The 20,056-nt window shown below is 31.5% G+C and overlaps 1 protein-coding gene across 2 annotated transcripts; it reads left to right on the forward strand.

Moving 5' to 3' along the window:
* The first annotated feature begins 10,541 nt into the window (after positions 1–10,541).
* LOC101215869 (PAP-specific phosphatase HAL2-like) lies at positions 10,542–19,014 on the forward strand. 2 transcript variants are annotated; one of them, XM_004150057.3, is made up of 3 exons: positions 10,542–11,186; positions 17,247–17,931; positions 18,399–19,014. In XM_004150057.3, exons 1-3 carry the CDS (start codon positions 11,033–11,035, stop codon positions 18,700–18,702), a joined length of 1,143 nt encoding a protein of 380 aa, XP_004150105.1. In that variant the 5' UTR covers positions 10,542–11,032; the 3' UTR covers positions 18,703–19,014. The 2 variants fall into 2 exon arrangements, with proteins under 2 accessions (XP_004150105.1, XP_031739355.1); XM_031883495.1 differs by lacking the exon at positions 10,542–11,186 and adding an exon at positions 13,628–14,326.
* The last annotated feature ends 1,042 nt before the right edge of the window (positions 19,015–20,056 follow it).

Raw genomic sequence — 20,056 nt, forward strand, 5'->3', positions numbered from 1 at the left:
TTTGCTTCCTTATATTCTTTTTTTCTTTCTCTCACTAATAATACAATATACTTGGCTGTGCTGTATTTTAAATTTTAAGATATACCTATTTTTATTCGTATTTTTCATCATCCACATTAAAAAAACAAAAAATTAGAATATTTATTTACTAATTCAAATAATATATTTACTAATTCAGAATATATATATATATTTTTTAAATGAATGGTTACATTAATTTTCCTTTTTAAAAAAAGAATATACTAATGAGGACAGACATATCAATATTTGAGTGTGGGGATAGTGTGAAGATAACTTCAAATAAAAATGAGTAGTGATCTCATTTTAAACAAGAACAAGAATATGAATAAAACAAATTTCTTTCCAAAGGTAGGGATGGAGAATGCATTCTCTTACTATATTCCAATATCTCCTCTATTCTTTTCTTTTCTTTCCAATTGACAATAAACACAAGTATAAATATCTTAACAATTTAATTACATTTTAGTTTACACTAACCTACCTATTCCCATTTTTTCAACTTTGGCAAACATAGTATGTGACACTTCAAAATGCCCAAATATATGTGAACCTTAGAGGACGACTTGTTCATCTATGAACTTGCATTATTGTCAATATCGAAATTTAAAGTTCCATTTCTTTCCCTTACTTAGTTTTGGCCGGCTTGTTAATTTTATGAAAATAAAAAGAGAGATTAATTAAAAGATAATAATAAGCAATCAACGTTTAAAAAGGTAATGGATAATTAGGGATGGAGAGGAGCTGTCATTAGACTCAAGACAATTAATCGTGTAAGGAAAAATATATATATTTAATAACATAGTTAATTTAATTGATTAATTAATTGGACAACCCATTACATAACATTTAGAATTGACTTCAAAAAAGACAAAAATTAAAATAAAAATGTTAATATTTATTTCTTATAATAGCCGTATCTAAGCACATGGCCACGTACTCTCAACATCCCTATCATTTATTTTTAATATTTTCATACTCATTATTCAAATCTCTTAAATATACTTTTTTTTTAAATCATATAATTATTCCTCTTCTTTTTTTCTTTTTCTTAAAAATTAGATTTTCTTGATTGAGATTGATCTTTCTTAGGGTTGTTTTTTTATTTTGAAATATGGGGTATTTCTTGTCACTATTATGAAAATTATGGTACGTACTCGGTTTAACCATAATATATATATACAGATAAGTTTCGTTAATCTATCATATATTATATTCTATAAAGTAGTACGTGTGAAAAGAAGAAAACAATTTTGGTACAATTTTGTTTATTCAAGATTCATTTTACTTAAATAATTTTAATCTTTATTAGGAATATGAAATTGTCAACTCTATCAACAAAATTTTATTGTTTTTTTTTTTAAGTTTATCTTAACCATGGTTTCACTCAAAACTTGACATTTGGATAATCAGAGAAAAAAAAGGTATGTTTATGACTTTGTCAATCCATCCTCATCTTAGGAAGAAATTAATTTTTTGGATTATATCATTAATTTTTTTTAAAAATGGTTTTGTTTTAATTAAACAATATAATTCACTAGAGAGGAGAATATTGGAGTGAGTATAGTTAAAGATTAAGCCGACTTTGCACTTCTATTTTTGGAGGTTCATGTTCAAGTCATCCTATTTCTATTTGTGTCATACTTTAATTGAAATGAAAAATAGAGTATCTCACTTGCTAAATGACTTAAATGATGCAACACTATGCTAAATTATATATGTAGTTTGGTTTGGGTTGACACAATAACATATAATTCAATTAAAATCATGCTTACTTTTTTTTTTGTAAACATAATTCATCAACCGCGATCTAAAAATGGGATCTATTTGATTACATTATGTTTTATATAATCGTAATGAAATGTAATGTCAAATATGCAACAAACGAACACAATTTGATTGCGATACAAATATTGATTATTAGTCTAATTGCGTTTGAAGAATATGCGATAGTCATTATATTGGCTTTTTTCGACGAACACAATTTGAGTTTTATGAAATTTTAGTTATTATTATGTGTGGTAGACAAATAGAAGTATTTTTAAGTCAATGAAAGATGTACTACAAAAAATAATCTGAGAACCCAACTCAATCTAAAATTTATGGCTTAAGTTGGAGACCCTATTTGAATCATTTGGATCATCAACTCAAGGATTGATTTACAAAATCCTTCAAACTCAATCCAATCCAATCGACCCTCCAATAAAACTATGATTTAAAAAAAAAAAAAACTTTAAAGGGTAATTATAATTGATAGGCCATTTTAGGAATAATAATTAAGAATACAGCAACATTTAAAAAAATTGTAAATATAACAAAATTATCGCTCATAGATTTGTATGATTTATCGATGATAGACCAATATTTACAACATGATCTATCACTTATAAAAATTGACAAATTTTGTTATATTTACAATTTTTTTAAAATGTTGCTATATACTTAATTATTTTTTTAAAATTTTAGATTCTATCACTATAGCATATATAGTCGTATGAGTAGAAAACTTCTTATATGGTTTTGGGTATTGTTAATTTACATATATCCTAATGAGCTGTTTATCGAATCATTGCAATTGATGTTCGATCTCGAAGAGAAGGAAGAGATGTTCGTAAAGTGGGTTTTTATGATCCGATAAAGAATCAAATCTATTTAAATGTTCTTGCCATGAATATAAGTGATAGAATTTGTTATAGGTTGTAAATATTTTGTAAAATCTATCCTTCTTAAATATTTTCCTTCATTTTTTTTAGAAATATAATTTAAAAAAGAAAAAAAAAAGACCGAATGTATACTCATTTCATAGCTCGAAACGGTCATTTTCTAATGGCTCTAATTTGATAAATAATCTGATCTCTACGTTATAAACTACTTAAAACAAAAAAAAGGTTGTGAGTAAACATTGTTTTTTATTACGAGTAAACTAATCAATCCAAAATTCAATCAAAATGCAGATCATGTGGAGAAAAAAAGGAAAAAGAAAGTTATTAGTAAGAGAAGCAGAGAAGGAACTCCATGGAAAAGAAAAAAAATTAGAGACAAAAAGTCATTTGTGGAAAGGGAATATTGGAACAAGGTGTGATATGGATTGCTGATTGTGAAGGTTTTCAACGGAAACGGGTGTACGCTGCCGCATTTGCCGTCACTTCCGCCGAGACATCCGTTATTTTTATTTTGGTTCAAACTTAAAATTCACTTTTTTTATATATATATAGCATGTATTATTTTTCATAAAATAAGGAATTTCAAAATACATGATGAATTAAGATTTAGAAACAAAATTGGTTGCTGTGAATTGATAAAGGTATTATGGGGTATAAATGTTATAAAGTTTTTGATTAAAAAAATAGTAATTAAAATTTAAAAATAAATAAGAAAAAGTTGAAAGGAAGAGTTAAGTTTAAATTCAACTCCACCGTTTTTGACTTTGACAAAACTCTACCTTTCATCTTCCATTTTAATTCATTTTTAATCTCCAACGTAATCTTCTCCTTTCCCATTTCTTTTTCCAAATATTCCTTCAATTATCTTTACTTTTAATTACTTTATGTTTATGTTTTCGCTTTAATTAATCCTGACATTTTATTATATCTATATATATTTTTAAAAAATTTATCATTTTAACAAAAAAATCACGATAAACTACAAGTTTTTTACTTAATATTTTAGGATAGAAATTACATATTAAAACTTATGACTAAATTGTAAATTATTACTTACTTAAAGATTGAATTGTTAGTTGATGGATAAGAAATATTTTTTAAAACTTTAATTTATGTTAGGTTTATTATTGTCAACGTTATGTGTTATGCTACACTACTTTTCAAAAGGATTACGAGAGTGGTTATTGAATGATTAACTATATATATATATATATATATAACTTTGTTAATTTATGGGATATATAACTTTTTTGGACACTTTTAATCTAATCTTTTCTTCTCTTCTCTTTTTAATGAAAATGACATTTTATGCAATCTTTAAGAACGACATAACTCCACTAAATACATTTTTAATTTGACTCTCCACAATTACAAATTACAATATACTTCTTCTACTTCCATGATTCTTACGTAAACAGTTTAGTTCTCAATTTCAATTTTGTATTTTTGTACTTTTACGCTTTAATTTTCTTTTATTATTTAATACATCTCTACGCTAGTTTATACACTAAAATACATATTATTAATTTGTTTGATAAGAAAATAGTAAACATTCTACCAAAGAATAAAAAAATTATAAATGTCAAATAGTAAAAACGGATAGAAAATTAAGAACTTTTAAATAGTATTTAGTAAAGTAATGAATAGTTATTATAATCTTACATAATATTTGTTTCAAACTTTGTCTTTAAATTTACATTTTACAATATTTAGTATGTTTAATAGGTATTTGATTTATTTAACATTTTCTTAACTCAAAATATTTATGACACGTGTAACAAAATTAAAAAACCCATAAAATTAGTAAATTTTTAAAAATATTTCAAGTTTGTCCTTGTTGCTCCTCTATTTCTTCATTTCTTCCTTTTCATCTTCTTTCTTCCTCTCATTTCCATATTTTTTATGCAATTTTTCATTTACATTTTTTTAAAATCATGATCTTTGTTTTCAATTAATTGTTTTTTTTTCAAAGTATTATTTGGTTCAAAATTATGTATCAAAGATAAAAACATAATCTTGAAAAAAATCGTAGGGATACTAGTACACGATCATTTAGATTTGGTTACATGATTGTTTATATTTGGTTACTACCCTAACCAAATATAATTACGAGCGTGTATGATCAATTAATTGCATGTTGACTAAGACATTTTTTAAATTTTTCATTGTGGACCCGTGGACTTTTTTTCATTTTTTAAATTGTTCTATACAATGTAAATATTTTTCGATTTGTTATATTTAAAAAAAAACACAATTATATTATGTCATGTTTACCTCATTTCTACAGAAACAAATTAATGATAATTTAAAAAGTGGACCTTATAGGATTTGTTGCTTATTTATGTTTCACATATAATTTATTTAATATTGTAATTTGTCTTTACCAATTACATAAAGTCATGTTTACCTCAATTCAATAATTAGACCCCATGTGATTATATAATTGGTAATGACACATGAGATCTACGTTCAAATTCATAAACAAAAGTTACAATTCAATTGATGATCAAAAGACGATGAATTTGATTGTATATGAAAATTGTTATTTTTTAAAAAGAAAAAACTATAAATTTTGACACATGAGTAATTATGATTTAGATTATAGTTAATGAGAAGGGTAAGGCTAAATTTGACCAAATTAGTTTATAGTTTTAAATAGAGGTGAATAAAAGGAATTGGAAATGAATTGAATTAAGATGATAGTAATATTTATTATGATGGGGGAGAAAGAATCTAGAGGAAAATGAGAAACGGAAAGTTGTATGTATGTATTGAAAGAAGGTATTTATTATTGTTATTTGAATTATAAAGTTTTGAGTGGTTGAGAAAAATAGGAAAGAATTAATTATAATGTGATTTTTTGAAGAAAATAGAAAAAGGAAATTTGGTGGAAGCAGAAGCCAAGAAAGCACTAATCCGCTGGCATCGATCCCAAAACAAGAAATGCAAACTCACGTGGGTGACGTCATACCTTCACAATTTGTTTCTTTTTTCTTTTTTTTCACTCCAAATATCAAAACTCTGTCATGACACGTCGCCGTTTAGGAGCGTGGTTTGGTTGCTTCTTCTCTTCGGATTCCTTCTCTGCCTCTTCTTCCCCTTCCCTTTTTCTCTTTTCCTTCGCATTTCACTCAAAATCTTGGTTAAACTACTATACTATACACCCTAATTATGGGTTACATGGGAGAACCACCCACGTTTCTTATTTAATTAATTCAATTTAATTTAAATCATATTTAAATAAATATATCTCATATAACCTACAGTTTTAATTTAATTAATTTATTAAATTAAATTAAACAACACTATTAATTAATTTTTAAATTAAATATCTCATACTTAATTTAATCCAAATTTGAATTCCATTCAAATATAAATTTCTCTCATAACCTATAGTTTTAATGTGTGTCATACACTTAAATTTTAACCTATAATTTTAATACGAATCTAATTCACGTTAAGTTATTATTTGAACTCACTCAAATATTTTATTATCTAATAAATTAATTTTGAATCATACCTAAAATTAAAGTTTAATTAAACTATAAACTTTATATTATAATGTATCACTGTATATTACAATAATTCCTATAGTAAATTTGAACATTTCAAATTGCAATCAATAGAAATAAATCTCATTATCCTTTACGAACTAGAAAGGAGACCATCTTATGTGAATTCCATCTTATGTGATTATATTTTCAGCTCCCTACTCGGTATTGTCCCCAAAATGATAAGCATATTGAATCGAAAATCTACTCACTCTCACCCGTACAAATTAAAGGATAATCCCTAGCGAACATGAGTTTATAATATACTAAAGGGTTAAGACTAAGTTACCCTAGGTCATCCTAATGAAATAGAAACCTAATTAATTAATGAAGTTACTTCTAGTGGTTACTATTTCGTGATCTGGTATTATGCAAACTCATTGCATAGTATACCCTCACTTGTATGTCACCTACACGAACACGTTGGATTATTGTGTTTGTATCAAATACAATGTGAGTCATATTGATGAAGATCTAACTTAAGATATAGGGTTAGCTTTTTAGTTATGATCTCTTTTGATTATGTTTGTCATTTGGGCTTTTATGTTTTGCTTATTGTGGCCCTTATTTAACTTCTTAGCCCAAATTCCTTTTACCCTAGTTTCTTTATAGAGATTTTATAATGCATAATCTTTTAATATAAACACGAAGGATGACAATCTTAAATATTCACAAGCAAATATACTAAGAGGGCGCTTGGAGGAGGCAAAAAGTTGTGGGGATAAAGGTTATGATAACCTTCAAATTATGATAATACGTGTTTGAGGAAAATTTATTATTGGTAGTGTTATGATGGTATGCGTTTGGGTAAGGATTATGATAGTAGAGTGTAATTATAATTTTTTTTAGTGTATATTCAATAAATAATATTCATTTTAATAAATCATATTAGGAAGTAATTTCAAACATAAAAAAATCATTTAAAAAAAAAACTTCTTCCACGTTTTTAAGTTTTGTTTGCTTAAAAAATTAGTGTTTCGTTGGTAACTTTCTGTTTTTATTTTTTATTAAAATTATTTTTTTACAAATTTTATAATATTTATTTTTCCTCAAGCTTTCAACACTAAATAAAAATGGATTTTCTAGTTAAATTCTAATTCTAAAATTGAAAACAACCGTTTGATTTTTTAGTTTTCGGTAGTTTCTCAAATTTTGATTTAGTAAAACAATAGTAAACAGTAATAACAAATTATCAAACCTTGGAAATAATGTTTATCAACTTAATTTTAATTTTAAAAGATAAAAAAAAAAACTTAGTTGGGTATTTGTTTTTTTAAATGAAGTTTTTAAAAATATTTGTAAAGTAGACAACTAGTTTTTTAAAACTATAACCAAAATTAAATAATAATAATAACAAGTTTTTTAAAACTATATATTTTCTTGAAATTTAAATTTAGTTTTTAAAAATATTTAAGTTGATTTAACTAAAAAATTATAATTTAATGTATTAGATAAGATATTTTTAGTCTAGTAATATAATTCTTTTTATTGTTTTAAGCAAATATATATATATATATATATAAATAAAAAGATTTTTTTATTACTCAAATAAAAATAGAAAAGGATACATTTTGTTTGATCACAAAACTTAGGACTTACTTAGATTTTTAAACTCCTCTGATAAAAGCAGTTTAAGTTTAAATATTACATTGCATATACATCATAGAAAGACAATCATAACTATCACAAAATATTGTTTAAATTTGGATAGCCAAATTTGATCAGTACCGAATCTAAACGATATACCAACAAATCTTTAAAATATCATTTAGAAGCTACCAAAATTTAAAACAATTAAATCTAAATAACCTTTTACCAAAAATAGCAAAATCTAAAAGATTCTTTGAAACAAATCAATTAATCATTGGCCATCTTTTATATTTTTTATTGTGGATGTGTGAACTTTTTCTGTTTTCGAAATTGTTTAATATTTTACTGCTTTGTTGAATTTTTTAAAAGATTCATTTAATTTTTATAGATATTTATATATTGAAACCAATGTGAAACTAAAAGAAAGGGAAAGATAATTTTCTTTTTTTATGAGTTTTTTATATTGGATTAGGGTACAGTTTAGGATTTTTTTTTCAAAAATAGAACAAAACAACAAATTAATTACATTTTATATAACAAAACTGCTAAAAGATAAAATTTATTATACTTGTTTTTACGTGAAAGTGTAATTATTTTGTCAAATGGTCTATTTCGACAATTTCTCTGTTTTTTTTGTAATATTTGATTTGATTAGTATTAGTTTTTTAAATTAAAAAGATTGGTTTTGCTATTTAACTTTTCTAACGTGTAACCATACAACATATGGTCGGGTGTTCTGGTATAAAGAGTCATGCATCATATAAAGTAGCAGTACAACATTGTATAAGAGGATTATTTGTTTTAATAAATTATGTTTCACATTATTTGGGAGCCATACAAAACTATCATTGATAGTTTGTCCAAGATAAAACATAAGAATGGTCAAGACATGTGATAGGCAAAGAGTCTTCTTAATATAAAAAAAAATTATCTTTAACTATTTTTCAATTACAAATAATTACTAAAAATACAATTGTAGATTTATCAAGTTTAAGGTAACGATATCAATTTGATTATTTATACTTGAAATTTGAAATTTTCTTTCCATTCTTGATCGTTTTAGTTCGATTTCAAGCGAAAGCCATTGTGGGTCAAATTGCTGACCAAATTAATGAGTTTTTTTTTTTGTTTTGTTGAGAAAACAGGGGTATGAATATTTTCCAGAAAAACAATTCTCATCAAATCTCCACCCAAGAGTTCACTTCAATTGAGCAATATATTGAGTATATAAGCAAATCAAAATTTCAACATCATGACGCCTAATTGCTTGAAATTCAATGTACGATAGAAAGATGCGGAAGATATCATCGCCTTTGAAGAAGAAATTCAATTTGAAATTGAATTTCAGATTTCAAATTATTTAAATTTCAAAAAATTTCTAAATATTTTATTATTTAATATTAATAAATCGAATAAATATTAATGAAATAATAATAATAAATCAATCTCCATCAATCCAATTGAATTAACTTGAATCTCTACTCGAATTTTCCAAGATTTAAAGATCACTTGTTTCTATAAAAACTCGTCAATTATATCAATATTATTTATGAAAATTAATTTGAATTATTCAAATTTTCGATCATCCTGTTCTAACTTTTATTGCCATAATGAGCTAGTACGGACATCTAATAGACCTATAGATATAGATATGAGTTTCAACGATAAGAGATTAATCGACTAAACCTTTTTGGACCAAGCTAATCAACATTCATTAACTAATGGATCATTCCACACGTAGTTGTACTCCCCCACTATAAATATAGTTGTACTCCCCCACTATAAATATATTTATGTCCACCTGATATAACCATGAATAATAAGTTAACTTTCGCAGGTTGTTCATAATCTCAAATGGGTCACTTTACCATTTTACTCTTGAGATACTTCTTGTTCTTTAAGTATCATTAATCCTTTCGGGCCAATGAGAAAGTATAACGACCTGAATTCATTATAAAAGGGAACAACTTATTAAATGACTCTAAAGATGTCAGAAGTGAATTCCATCTTGCACCCCTATGTCCCTAACTACCCACTCGGTTTTACCCTTTAAATGGAAGACATATTGGATCTACGCTGATGAACTATTTTCAGTTATGCATATCTAAGAATGGTCATGTGTGAACATGAGTTCGTAGTTAGTCTATGATTAAAGTTAGGTTACCTAGGTCATCAAATTAAAAGAAAAAGCCCGTTATAAAAAATATTATGTCATGAAAATATATAAAATTAAAAGAAATTGTAAAAAATAGAAAAATAGACATAAATATATTTATGCAATAAATAAAATGTTTGAGTAGTTTTATATGTAACAATAATTGGTTATTTTTTTAAGGAAATCTTAAAATTAATCTTAAGTAGTTAGTTAAGAAAATTATATTGAATAAAATTTCAACTAAAAATTAATATTTTAAGTATACATAGATAATGCACATGGTATATAGATATATGTGTATTGAATGTATAAGTGTATACTATTGGTAGGTGTATATATTGGATGTTTCAACTATATCACTTTAGTTGAATTGGATTTTTCTTTAAATGAGAAAAAGAAAGAGTGTGATAAACCCAATTTCTGATTGAAAAGTTAAATTTGAATTCTTTTTAAAATTAAAATAAAATATAAAAATGTATGAATATTTGGAACGGATATTCCTTTTGTTACGCAGACTTGTAAATATCTCAATTTTTTGCATTAACATCGAAGCTCTACCAGGGAAATTTGAAAATATGAAAAACTAAAAACTAAAAAACTCTTCAAAGGAATCGAATTGAATTCACAATTCGAACCTCCTGTCTTTCAAGTTTGAACCCAAGAAAGATTTCGACGAGGAAGAAATAATCGAACGAACAAAAAGGAAAAGTGAGAAAAAAAGGCAAAATTCTCGATTCCATATACAGGAGAAAGTGACACCTGTGGTTTTTGTGGGTTGCCAAAAGTGCACAAAAATTCAACTTCTCCTCGCTAATCGCCTTCCATCTGCCAGATACCTTTCCCATAACAGTAACCCAAATTAGCCCTCGTTAACATTAACAATTACCATTCCCATTACATGCCATTCAACCGCAAACCCGACGCATCGTCTTCTTCGAAATGCCTCGACGTTCTTAATCTTTATGACAATGAACAGCACCTCCTAATTTTGTTGGGTTTTGCTAGAATCGCTGTTTAACATCTGGGTTTTGTGTAAAACTTCTGGATATTTGACAATGGAGGATGGAGAGTACTCGAAGGAGTTGGATATTGCGGTTCGTGTTGTTCATTTGGCTTGTGCTCTTTGCCGTAGAGTTCAAGAGGGTTTGCTTGAAAACGGCAATGCTCAGGTTAAGGCCAAGGACGATGATTCTCCGGTGACAATTGCCGGTATTCTTTCTTTGTTTTTGTTGTTTTATCGATGTTCCTTTTCTTATTGTCTGTTGAATGCGTTTTCTTTTAACTTTGAAGTGGGAACTGCATGTTATATGCTTGTGTTTATTTGGCTTATGGAAAATGTGAGAAAATGAATATATGTAATGTATTTGATACTTTGTTGAGATCAAGAAGACACCATAAAGTCTAATGCTGTCATTGTGGGGTACAGGTTGTTTTCATCCATTATTCTCTGTTTTTGTAATTTAGTTTCCTGATTCCTCACGTTGTCCAAAGGGCAAGTGTTTATGATTTTATATTGTTAGGATTGTGATAGAGACCTTTAATTTTATTTGACTACAGGTTATTAGGGACATTTTTGTACTCTGTAGTTTATTTTTCAAGTAATTGTGCGTTCCCTCCAAACATCCTTTTCTTCTGCTATCTTTCATTGTTTATTCTCAGTACTTTCCTTTTATCATTTGAACTGTTTATCCTTTATAAGTTGTTTATTATCTTCTATATTGATGTATCAGGAAGATGACACACAGACTCTCTCCAAGTCATTTATTACCTTCTAAGTTGATGTTTAAACGTAATTTAAACGTTTGTAGTAAATGTTGAGTTTCTGAAAGTGATGCCACAGTAATCATGCTGCTTCATTATTCTAGGTAGAAAGTCCCACTTGATTTGTTGATGCATCTAATCGAACGCTGTTTAGCAAAAAATGAAAATAGACGAGGTTGCTGATTATATTTTTTGTAGTTATTAGTGAATGAACAGTTTAAGTGTTAGGACTCAGCCTATCAATTTTATTTACCAACACTCAAGGGAAGATTCAAGAGCTCCCTTTCTCTCCCAATTGTCTCCAAAGAGAACAATTGCAATAGTTATATTTTTCATACCTCCTCCCACGCAGATACCTCCTCCCACACAGACACCCTATATAATGACTCACAACAAGCCTTACTAACAACCAGCATTCTTACGGGCCCACCTACAACAACCTCATAATACCCTACTACCCTTTTCTTAATATTGTCATTCTTGCATTTCTCCTAACACAAACCTTAGCGATCGGGGGCCTATCATTACCCGCCCCCAAAGAGCCACCTTGTCCTCAAGGTGGAAGTACGGGAACTTATCTTTGACTACTGAAAACGCCTCCCATGTTGCATCAATTGGCGAACTATGCTCCCAGAAAATTAAAACTTTCGAACCACCCTCCTCTATGGGCAAATTACTCAATCCCAATACCTCTGCCGGTCGTAAAACAAAGCTCAGGTTAGGGGCTAAATTGGTAGGGATAGGCAGAATGGGCAGGCTGCTACCCACCACCTTGAAATACAGAGACATGAAAAATGGGATGAATTCCTGAAGTAGGCAGTAGAGCTAACTTATAAGCAACTTTCCCCACACGGTTCACAACTTGATAAGGGCCCACATACCTTGGAGCGAGTTTTGGATGGCTATGGCGTGCTAAAGAAGACTACCGACGTGGCTTCAGTTTCAAGTATATCCAATCACCAACATCATATTCAACCTCTTTTTCTTTTTTTATTGGCCAAGGTAACCATGCGTTGTTGAGCCTGTTGTAAGTTGGTCTTCAAAGTGGCTAGCATATTATCTTGAGTCATCATCTGCTGTTCAACTTCACCAACTGGGCTTGTGCCTTTCTCAAAACACATCAGAGGGAGGTGGGCAGCCATATAAAGCTGTAAATGGGGATATCTCGCTGGTGGAGTGGTGGCTATATTGTAACTGTATTTTGTCCAAGGTATCCATTTGGCTCATTGCTTCGGCTTCCCCATGACAAAACACTGTAAGTAAGTTTCCAAGCCACGGTTGACAACTTTCGATTGACCGTCGGTCTGTGGGTGGTAGGCCATGCTGCGACTTAATTGAGTACTTGAGGCTTTGAATAATTCCTCCAAAATAAACTGGTGAAAATCTTGTTGCAATCTAAGATGATACTTTGAGGATATCCGTGTGAACACACAATTTTCTGTATAAACAATGTCGCCACCGAACGAGCATTGGATGGATGCTTCAAAAGGAGGAAGTGTGCATTTTTTTTAACTGATTGACAACCACCAGAATTGTGTCGTAGCCCCTAGATTTGGGTAACTTGATAGAACACCACTTCCCAACAAGAATCAAAATCTGAAATATATTGAGAATTCATGAAATCCTACTATATGATCCAAGTTTATGGTACGTGGGACCCCCTCTCTTGAAGATACTACTCAACCACCTCCCCCTTCCTCACTCTATAACAACTACCATATGTAACTGCCTAAATATCTAATTACCCTTATACCCCTAATCCTATACTAATCTAGGTATCTAACATAACCCTTCCACAAAATCCATAGCAATGTCTTCCCATGCTTATCCTGGATTGGGATAGCCTTGAGTAATCCAGCTAGTGCCAAAGTGAGATATTTAGCTTGATGGCAACCTTTGCGTTCCGTGACAAATGAGTGAACTCGAACCTTCATACCTTTCCAATACACCTCCCAAGCCAAACGTTGATAAGTCTTGAGGTTCCCTTGGTGGCCGCCAATTGGACTGTTATGAAACTCAGTTAATAATAGAGGGATGGTTGGAGATGATGCCGGGATAATCGAACGGGCTTTATAGCAAAGGTCTCCACGTAAGGAATAGCCAGCAACACCCCCTTGCCCTGCCTATAGAGTTTTCCATATTTCATTCAATTCCTCTTCTTCTTCCACCTGTTTTTTAAACCCAGCAACATTGAGATCACCCACTATACTTAGCAGACCCAACTCCATGGCTGTTGGTAACCGAGACGGAGCGTCGGAGGCCGAGTTTTCCAAGCCTTTTTTATATTCTATCCCAAACTCATAGCCCATTAACTTGGCGATCCAGTGCTGATATTCCCTTGCTCTTATCCGTTGTTTGAGCAAAAACTTCGAACTTTTCTGATTGGTGCCAACAATAAACCTCCTACCAATAAATATGGTCACCAGTTTTGAATAGCAAACACAATAGTCATCAGTTCACGCTCATACACCGCCTTGAACCTGTTGGTTGGCTGAAAAACGTGAGTGGCCGTTTATTCTGCATGAGTACAGTCCCCAACCTGACTTCAGATGCATTTGTCTCGACCACAAAGGGCTTCTTGAAATTAGGTAAAGCCCATACAGGATCTTGGATCATGGTTGCCTTTAAACGCTGGAAGGCAATATCTGCATACTGGTTCTATCGAAAATTTTCCTTCTTGATCAATTGTGTCAATGGTAGGGCAATGCTGCCATAGTGCTCGACAAATCTTCTATAGTACCCGGTGAGTCCCAAAAAACCCTCTGAGTTCTTTCAGGGAACAAGCCATTTTCCCATGGCTTCAATCTTTGTTGGATCGGCTGCCACTCCTTCCTTGGACACAATATGTCCCAAATATTCAATCCGTGACACTCTGAACTGGCACTTGTTGCTGTTGGCCACAAACTGATTTTCTATCAAAATTTCCATCACCATCGCTAGATGCTGCACATAAGCTGCTACAGTCTTGCTGTAGATGAGAATGTTGTCAAAGAAGACTGATACAAACTTTCAGAGATGACAAGGAATTCATAATGCCCTTCACGAGTTTGGAATGTCGTCTTATGCACATCTGTTGGCTTCACCCTAATCCGATGATATCTTGATTTCAAGTCAATTTTAGTAAACAAAGTAGCACCATATAATTCATCTAATAGCTCATCTACTACGGGTATAGGATACTTATCTGGGACTCTGACATTATTTAATGCTCGGTAGTCCATGCAAAATCTCCAGCTTCCATCATTTTTCTTGTCTAACAACGCTGGGCTGGAAAAAGAACTCCGACTTGGCTGTATGATACCCGCCATTAAAATCTCTTTCACAAGTTTCTCAATCTCATATTTTTGTCATTGGGGATACTGATATGGCCTAACATTGACTGCGTTGACTCCTTGCTCTAATTCTATGGCATGATCATTACTTCTCTTGGGAGGTAATTCCTCCAAGGGAAAGAATATCTCCTTATACTCCTCCAACAATTTCTAAACTTCTCTATGTGCACCCCTGACTTTCGGTTCCCCCTCAGTCATTTTCCCTTCGGCAGCCATTGGTTTCACAGTGCTTACCTCAATCCATAGTCTGCGGTCACCTGTTTCCATAGTTTTCATCATTGCTCTTAACGTGGTCTGCTTTGTGGCCAAACTTCGATCTCCTTGTAATCACACCACCCAATCCCCAAGCATAAATTCCAATACTGACGTGCGGTATTCCACTGTGACCTTGCCCAACGTCTCCAACCATAACACCTCCAATATCACGTCGGCACTTCCAAGACGCAGAGGCTGAAAATCTTAGGTAATTATCAAATCAGTAATAGTGAGGACCACTCTTTTGCAAATTCCGGCGGCTGAATGGATCCTTCTGCTCTAAGGATCACCCCATAATCTTCCGTGTTTGACGTTGGCAATTTAAGCGAGGCCACCAATTTTTTGTCAATAAAGTTGTGGGTCGCTCCTCCATCTATCAACACCACCACCCTAATCAGCCCCTTGACCTTCACGGTATGTGGGGAGCTTAATCCTGCCATCAAGTTCAAGGACAAATGGGCCACTTCTTTGTCATCCCTTACCTCCATGACACCATCGTCATTTTGGTTTGTCCCTCCTTCAGCATCGTCTTCCTCTTCCGAAGAAGACATGTTCTCCCTGTCTTGTACAAACATGAATTGTAATTCTTTCTTCTTTCTTACCTGTGGCCGAAGCTGAATCTCCCATCACACTTGAAGCAAATACCTTTCTCTTTCTTGCTTTGCATCTCCTTTGTCAGTCTCCGGTATGGCTGACCTCCAGGGTTCCGAATGTCATTATCGCAAGCTGTCATGATTGTTGTCGCAAAACTTCCCGTGTTTCCCAATTTGAGATTAGGGTTAAACGTAAACAGTAGTAATATTTTTCATACCTCGTCCCACATACACACCCTATATAACGACTCACACAGGCCTTGCTAACAACCAGCATTCCTATGGGTCCACCTACAACAACCTCATATTACCCTACCACCCTTTACATAATATTGCCGTTCTTTCTTGCATTTCTTGTAACATAAACCTTAGTGATCGGGGCCTATCAGTGAGCTACCTAGGTTTCATTATGGTTGGAACTTGGTCAAGAATATTGATATTACAGAAGGGTCTCACGTTTGGAGAATGCTTCTCTATTTTATTGCATTTACTATTGTTATTATTTATTTGACGGGTGATAGAACACTGATATAGTGTTTCTATTTTATTGATACCTTCAACAGAATTACAATATAAAAGCAGTGAAAGAAAAGTAAAAGAACCCTAACCCTCTGCCCTTCCTCTCTTTCAAGGAATGTTGCAGCCCTAATTCTTCACCAAATTCTTCATACCCTTCTTCCCTCCTCAATTTCCTATTTATAACCAACTAACTACCAAAAAATCTAATTACCCTTTTGCCCTTACCCTATACTAATCTAGGTATCTAACAACGGTTTACAATGGAGCAATCATTCTTTTTAACTTAGGAACTATCTGGCGTTCTACTAACTTGGTTTGATGTAGATGGGATTTGTTTATATTGCATTCATACTCTTGCAATCACTGAGTGGCACCAGAGGTGGAGTGCTAGGGCAGCTTTTATCTCACCGAGGAATTTGCTAATGATAATAAGATTGCATAATTAATTCTCATGGTTCCATAAATTTTACTATTTTTTTCATGTTAAAATTCAAGCTTTCTGTATCTTTTTCTTGTTTGTGAAGTAATATTCAGAAGAATAAGAGTAGGTAGTGCTTGGTAACATAATTAGTGGCTTGTTTAAGGCCTTGACTCTACTTTTATGTTTCATTTATCAATGAAACTTGAGAAATCCAAATTTAATATTTTAGGAAACACATATGTTGATTAACTAAGAGGTATTGAAGTTGATTTTTTCTTTTCTTTTAACTATCAATAGATGTCATTTGCCTACTATTTTACTCTGTTTATATCTTCATCCATCGTTTCATTAATTGTTTTTTCATACGGTTGGGTCAACTCATGAACAGATTGGAGCGTACAAGCAACTGTTAGTTGGATCCTTTCTGAATACTTCGGAAGGAAAAACATATCCATTGTTGCTGAAGAGGATGTACAAACTCTTTCTACACCAGATTCGAGAAGTCTGTTGTCAGCTGTGGTAAAAACTGTAAATGAGTGCTTGGCTGAAGCACCAAAGTACGGTCTTCAAAGTCCAGCCAGAGAACTTGGAACTAGTGAAATTCTTGAGGCTATAAGCCGGTGTAATTCAACTGGTGGCCCCACAGGAAGACATTGGGTGCTTGACCCTGTTGATGGAACGTTAGGTTTTGTTCGTGGGGATCAATATGCTGTTGCTTTGGCTTTGATTGAAAATGGTGAAGTAATTCTTGGAGTTCTTGGTTGTCCCAATTATCCGTTGAAGAAGGAATGTTTTCACTACCACTATAAGGTATCGACGCCAAAGTTATTATTACAACCGTGTTCTGATACCTTGGAAAAAGGTTGCGTCATTTATGCAAAGAAAAGCTGCAATGGGGCGTGGATGCAGCCATTAGTTCATGGCGATAAGAAGCTTGAGTGGCCAAATTCAGCTAGCCTTATTCAGGTTTCTTCAATTGATGATCCAGCACATGCAATTTTCTGTGAACCTGTGGAGAAGCGGAACTCAAACCACTCATTCACTGCAGGGCTGGCTCATAGTGTAGGGCTTAGGTGCGTTGTCGATATTACTTCTTTTTGTTTATTTAATGGATTTAAAGAGAATTTTTGACTGACTAGACTACAAAGTACGTGATGAAACCTATGATGTAGCATTCAAGAATCAGCAAATAAATGAAACATCTTCTTATTCACTTTATTTGTTAAAATACTTGGAGAAATCAACTTCATAACAGATATTAGTTACAGCACAACAAAGACTTGCCAAACTTTTGGTTAAGTTAATACATTTTTTTTTATCAACAAACGTTTTTGAATAAATTTTTTGATATGAACGTGGGACTTTTTTATGCATAACATGTTTAGCTCTGTGAATAGATTCTTATGCTTGTCATTAATCAAGTGATGATCACCACTAGTATGACAAGGGATTTGCACATCTTTAACACAATTCCATTCAACCTGAACTGCTCCAGTGGCAGTAGTTTCAATTTCTTTTAATGGTTATACTTATGTGGCAGGAAGCAGCCGTTGCGAGTCTATAGTATGGTAAAGTATGCCGCAATTGCTCGTGGCGATGCTGAGATATTTATGAAGTTTGCAAGGACCGGATACCGAGAGAAGATATGGGACCATGCTGCTGGTGTTATCATTGTAGAAGCAGCGGGAGGTGTGGTAACAGATGCTGGAGGTCGTCCCTTGGATTTCTCAAAGGGTGTGTACTTAGAAGGTCTCGATCGAGGAATAATTGTTTGTTCAGGGCCAATCTTACATGAGAAAATCATTGGAGCAGTCTATGCCAGTTGGGATTCTTCCAATCTATAAAATATTTTGCCAATACATGATTGCGTTCACTGACTAGTGTTCGTGAGCAAAAGGGTCATCGTAGCCATTAGGTACTTATTTATACCAAATTTGATACTTCTTATTACAATCTTAATCTCATGGAGCCATCTAAATAAACTTTGTTCATATCTTCTGATTTGGTGGCTGCAATTTGATCAAATTTTCTTGGCATTTGTTCTACTATATTACTTTAAAGTAGAACAGATCTGATTTGATCTAGCCATATATGCTCTTTTGTTTACTTGAATTAATACAGAAAGAAACAAAGCGGAATGGTTTGGAAATGCATCAGAAAGATTCTCATCCAAAACTCTTCTCTTTCTCCAGCTGAAAAACCAAAATTAACTCATGTTCCCTCATTTAGAAACATCCAATTTTTTTGGATGATCTTTTTCTTTAGATCAGGTGTTTTTTAAGTTCTCATCCTTTTAATTTTATTTAATTAACAAAAAAAAAAAAAAGAAAAGAGAAGGTATTTTGCCAATTAAACATTCACTTCCTTTTTCATGTGAAACAAATACCTAAACACCTTATGATTAGTCATCTCAACTAGACTAATAAATACACTAACTTATTGTCATGTACATAGAAAAGGAAGAATTTCCCTGTTTACTCTGTTGAAATTTTCAAAATTTAAAATTCTACTTGGAGGATGTTTAATACTACAACTTTTATACGTTAGATTTTCCTCTTTTTTGCTTTTGGTTTATTATGCTGCAACGATAAATCTGGTTAATCAGAACACAAAATCAATATACAAATAAATAAGTTTGAATAAAAGAGACCAGGAACAAAAGAACTTAAGAAACTAACAAATCATCAAACAAATTGGAATTTGTTAATCGAGGGTGGTTTGTTAATTGAGGGTGGTTTTCGAATCAAATCGTCAATATTTTTGCAATTAACCAAAAGGAAGTTTTTAACAGACCAAAAGAGATAGATATCATAAATAGAATCAAGCAATAGTCTCAACTAGGTTAACGACACTATTAATAAATGGTATAAGGAAATCAATTTTTATGTCAATAAATATAAATAAAACATATAAAAAATAAATAAATAGAGACGGTATGAGTACCGATGAACGAATGAAATGCTAAATAAACCAACAGGATCAAATTAATGGTGACATCATACTACTTGAAAAATAACTACATCAAAATGCGAGTTCTAATTTTGAACAAGACTGGGATGTCTACATTCCAAAATGCTAATGGTATGTGTTATGAATAGTTAATTGAATACAATTGCTAGTTGGAACATGAGGGCAGGAGAACCGAACAAACAAACGATATACGAACATCGAAGAATGGAAATTGGAAGCTAAATTTTA

This window comes from Cucumis sativus, chromosome 3 (genome assembly GCF_000004075.3).
Source record: "Cucumis sativus cultivar 9930 chromosome 3, Cucumber_9930_V3, whole genome shotgun sequence".
Taxonomy (NCBI): domain Eukaryota; kingdom Viridiplantae; phylum Streptophyta; class Magnoliopsida; order Cucurbitales; family Cucurbitaceae; genus Cucumis; species Cucumis sativus.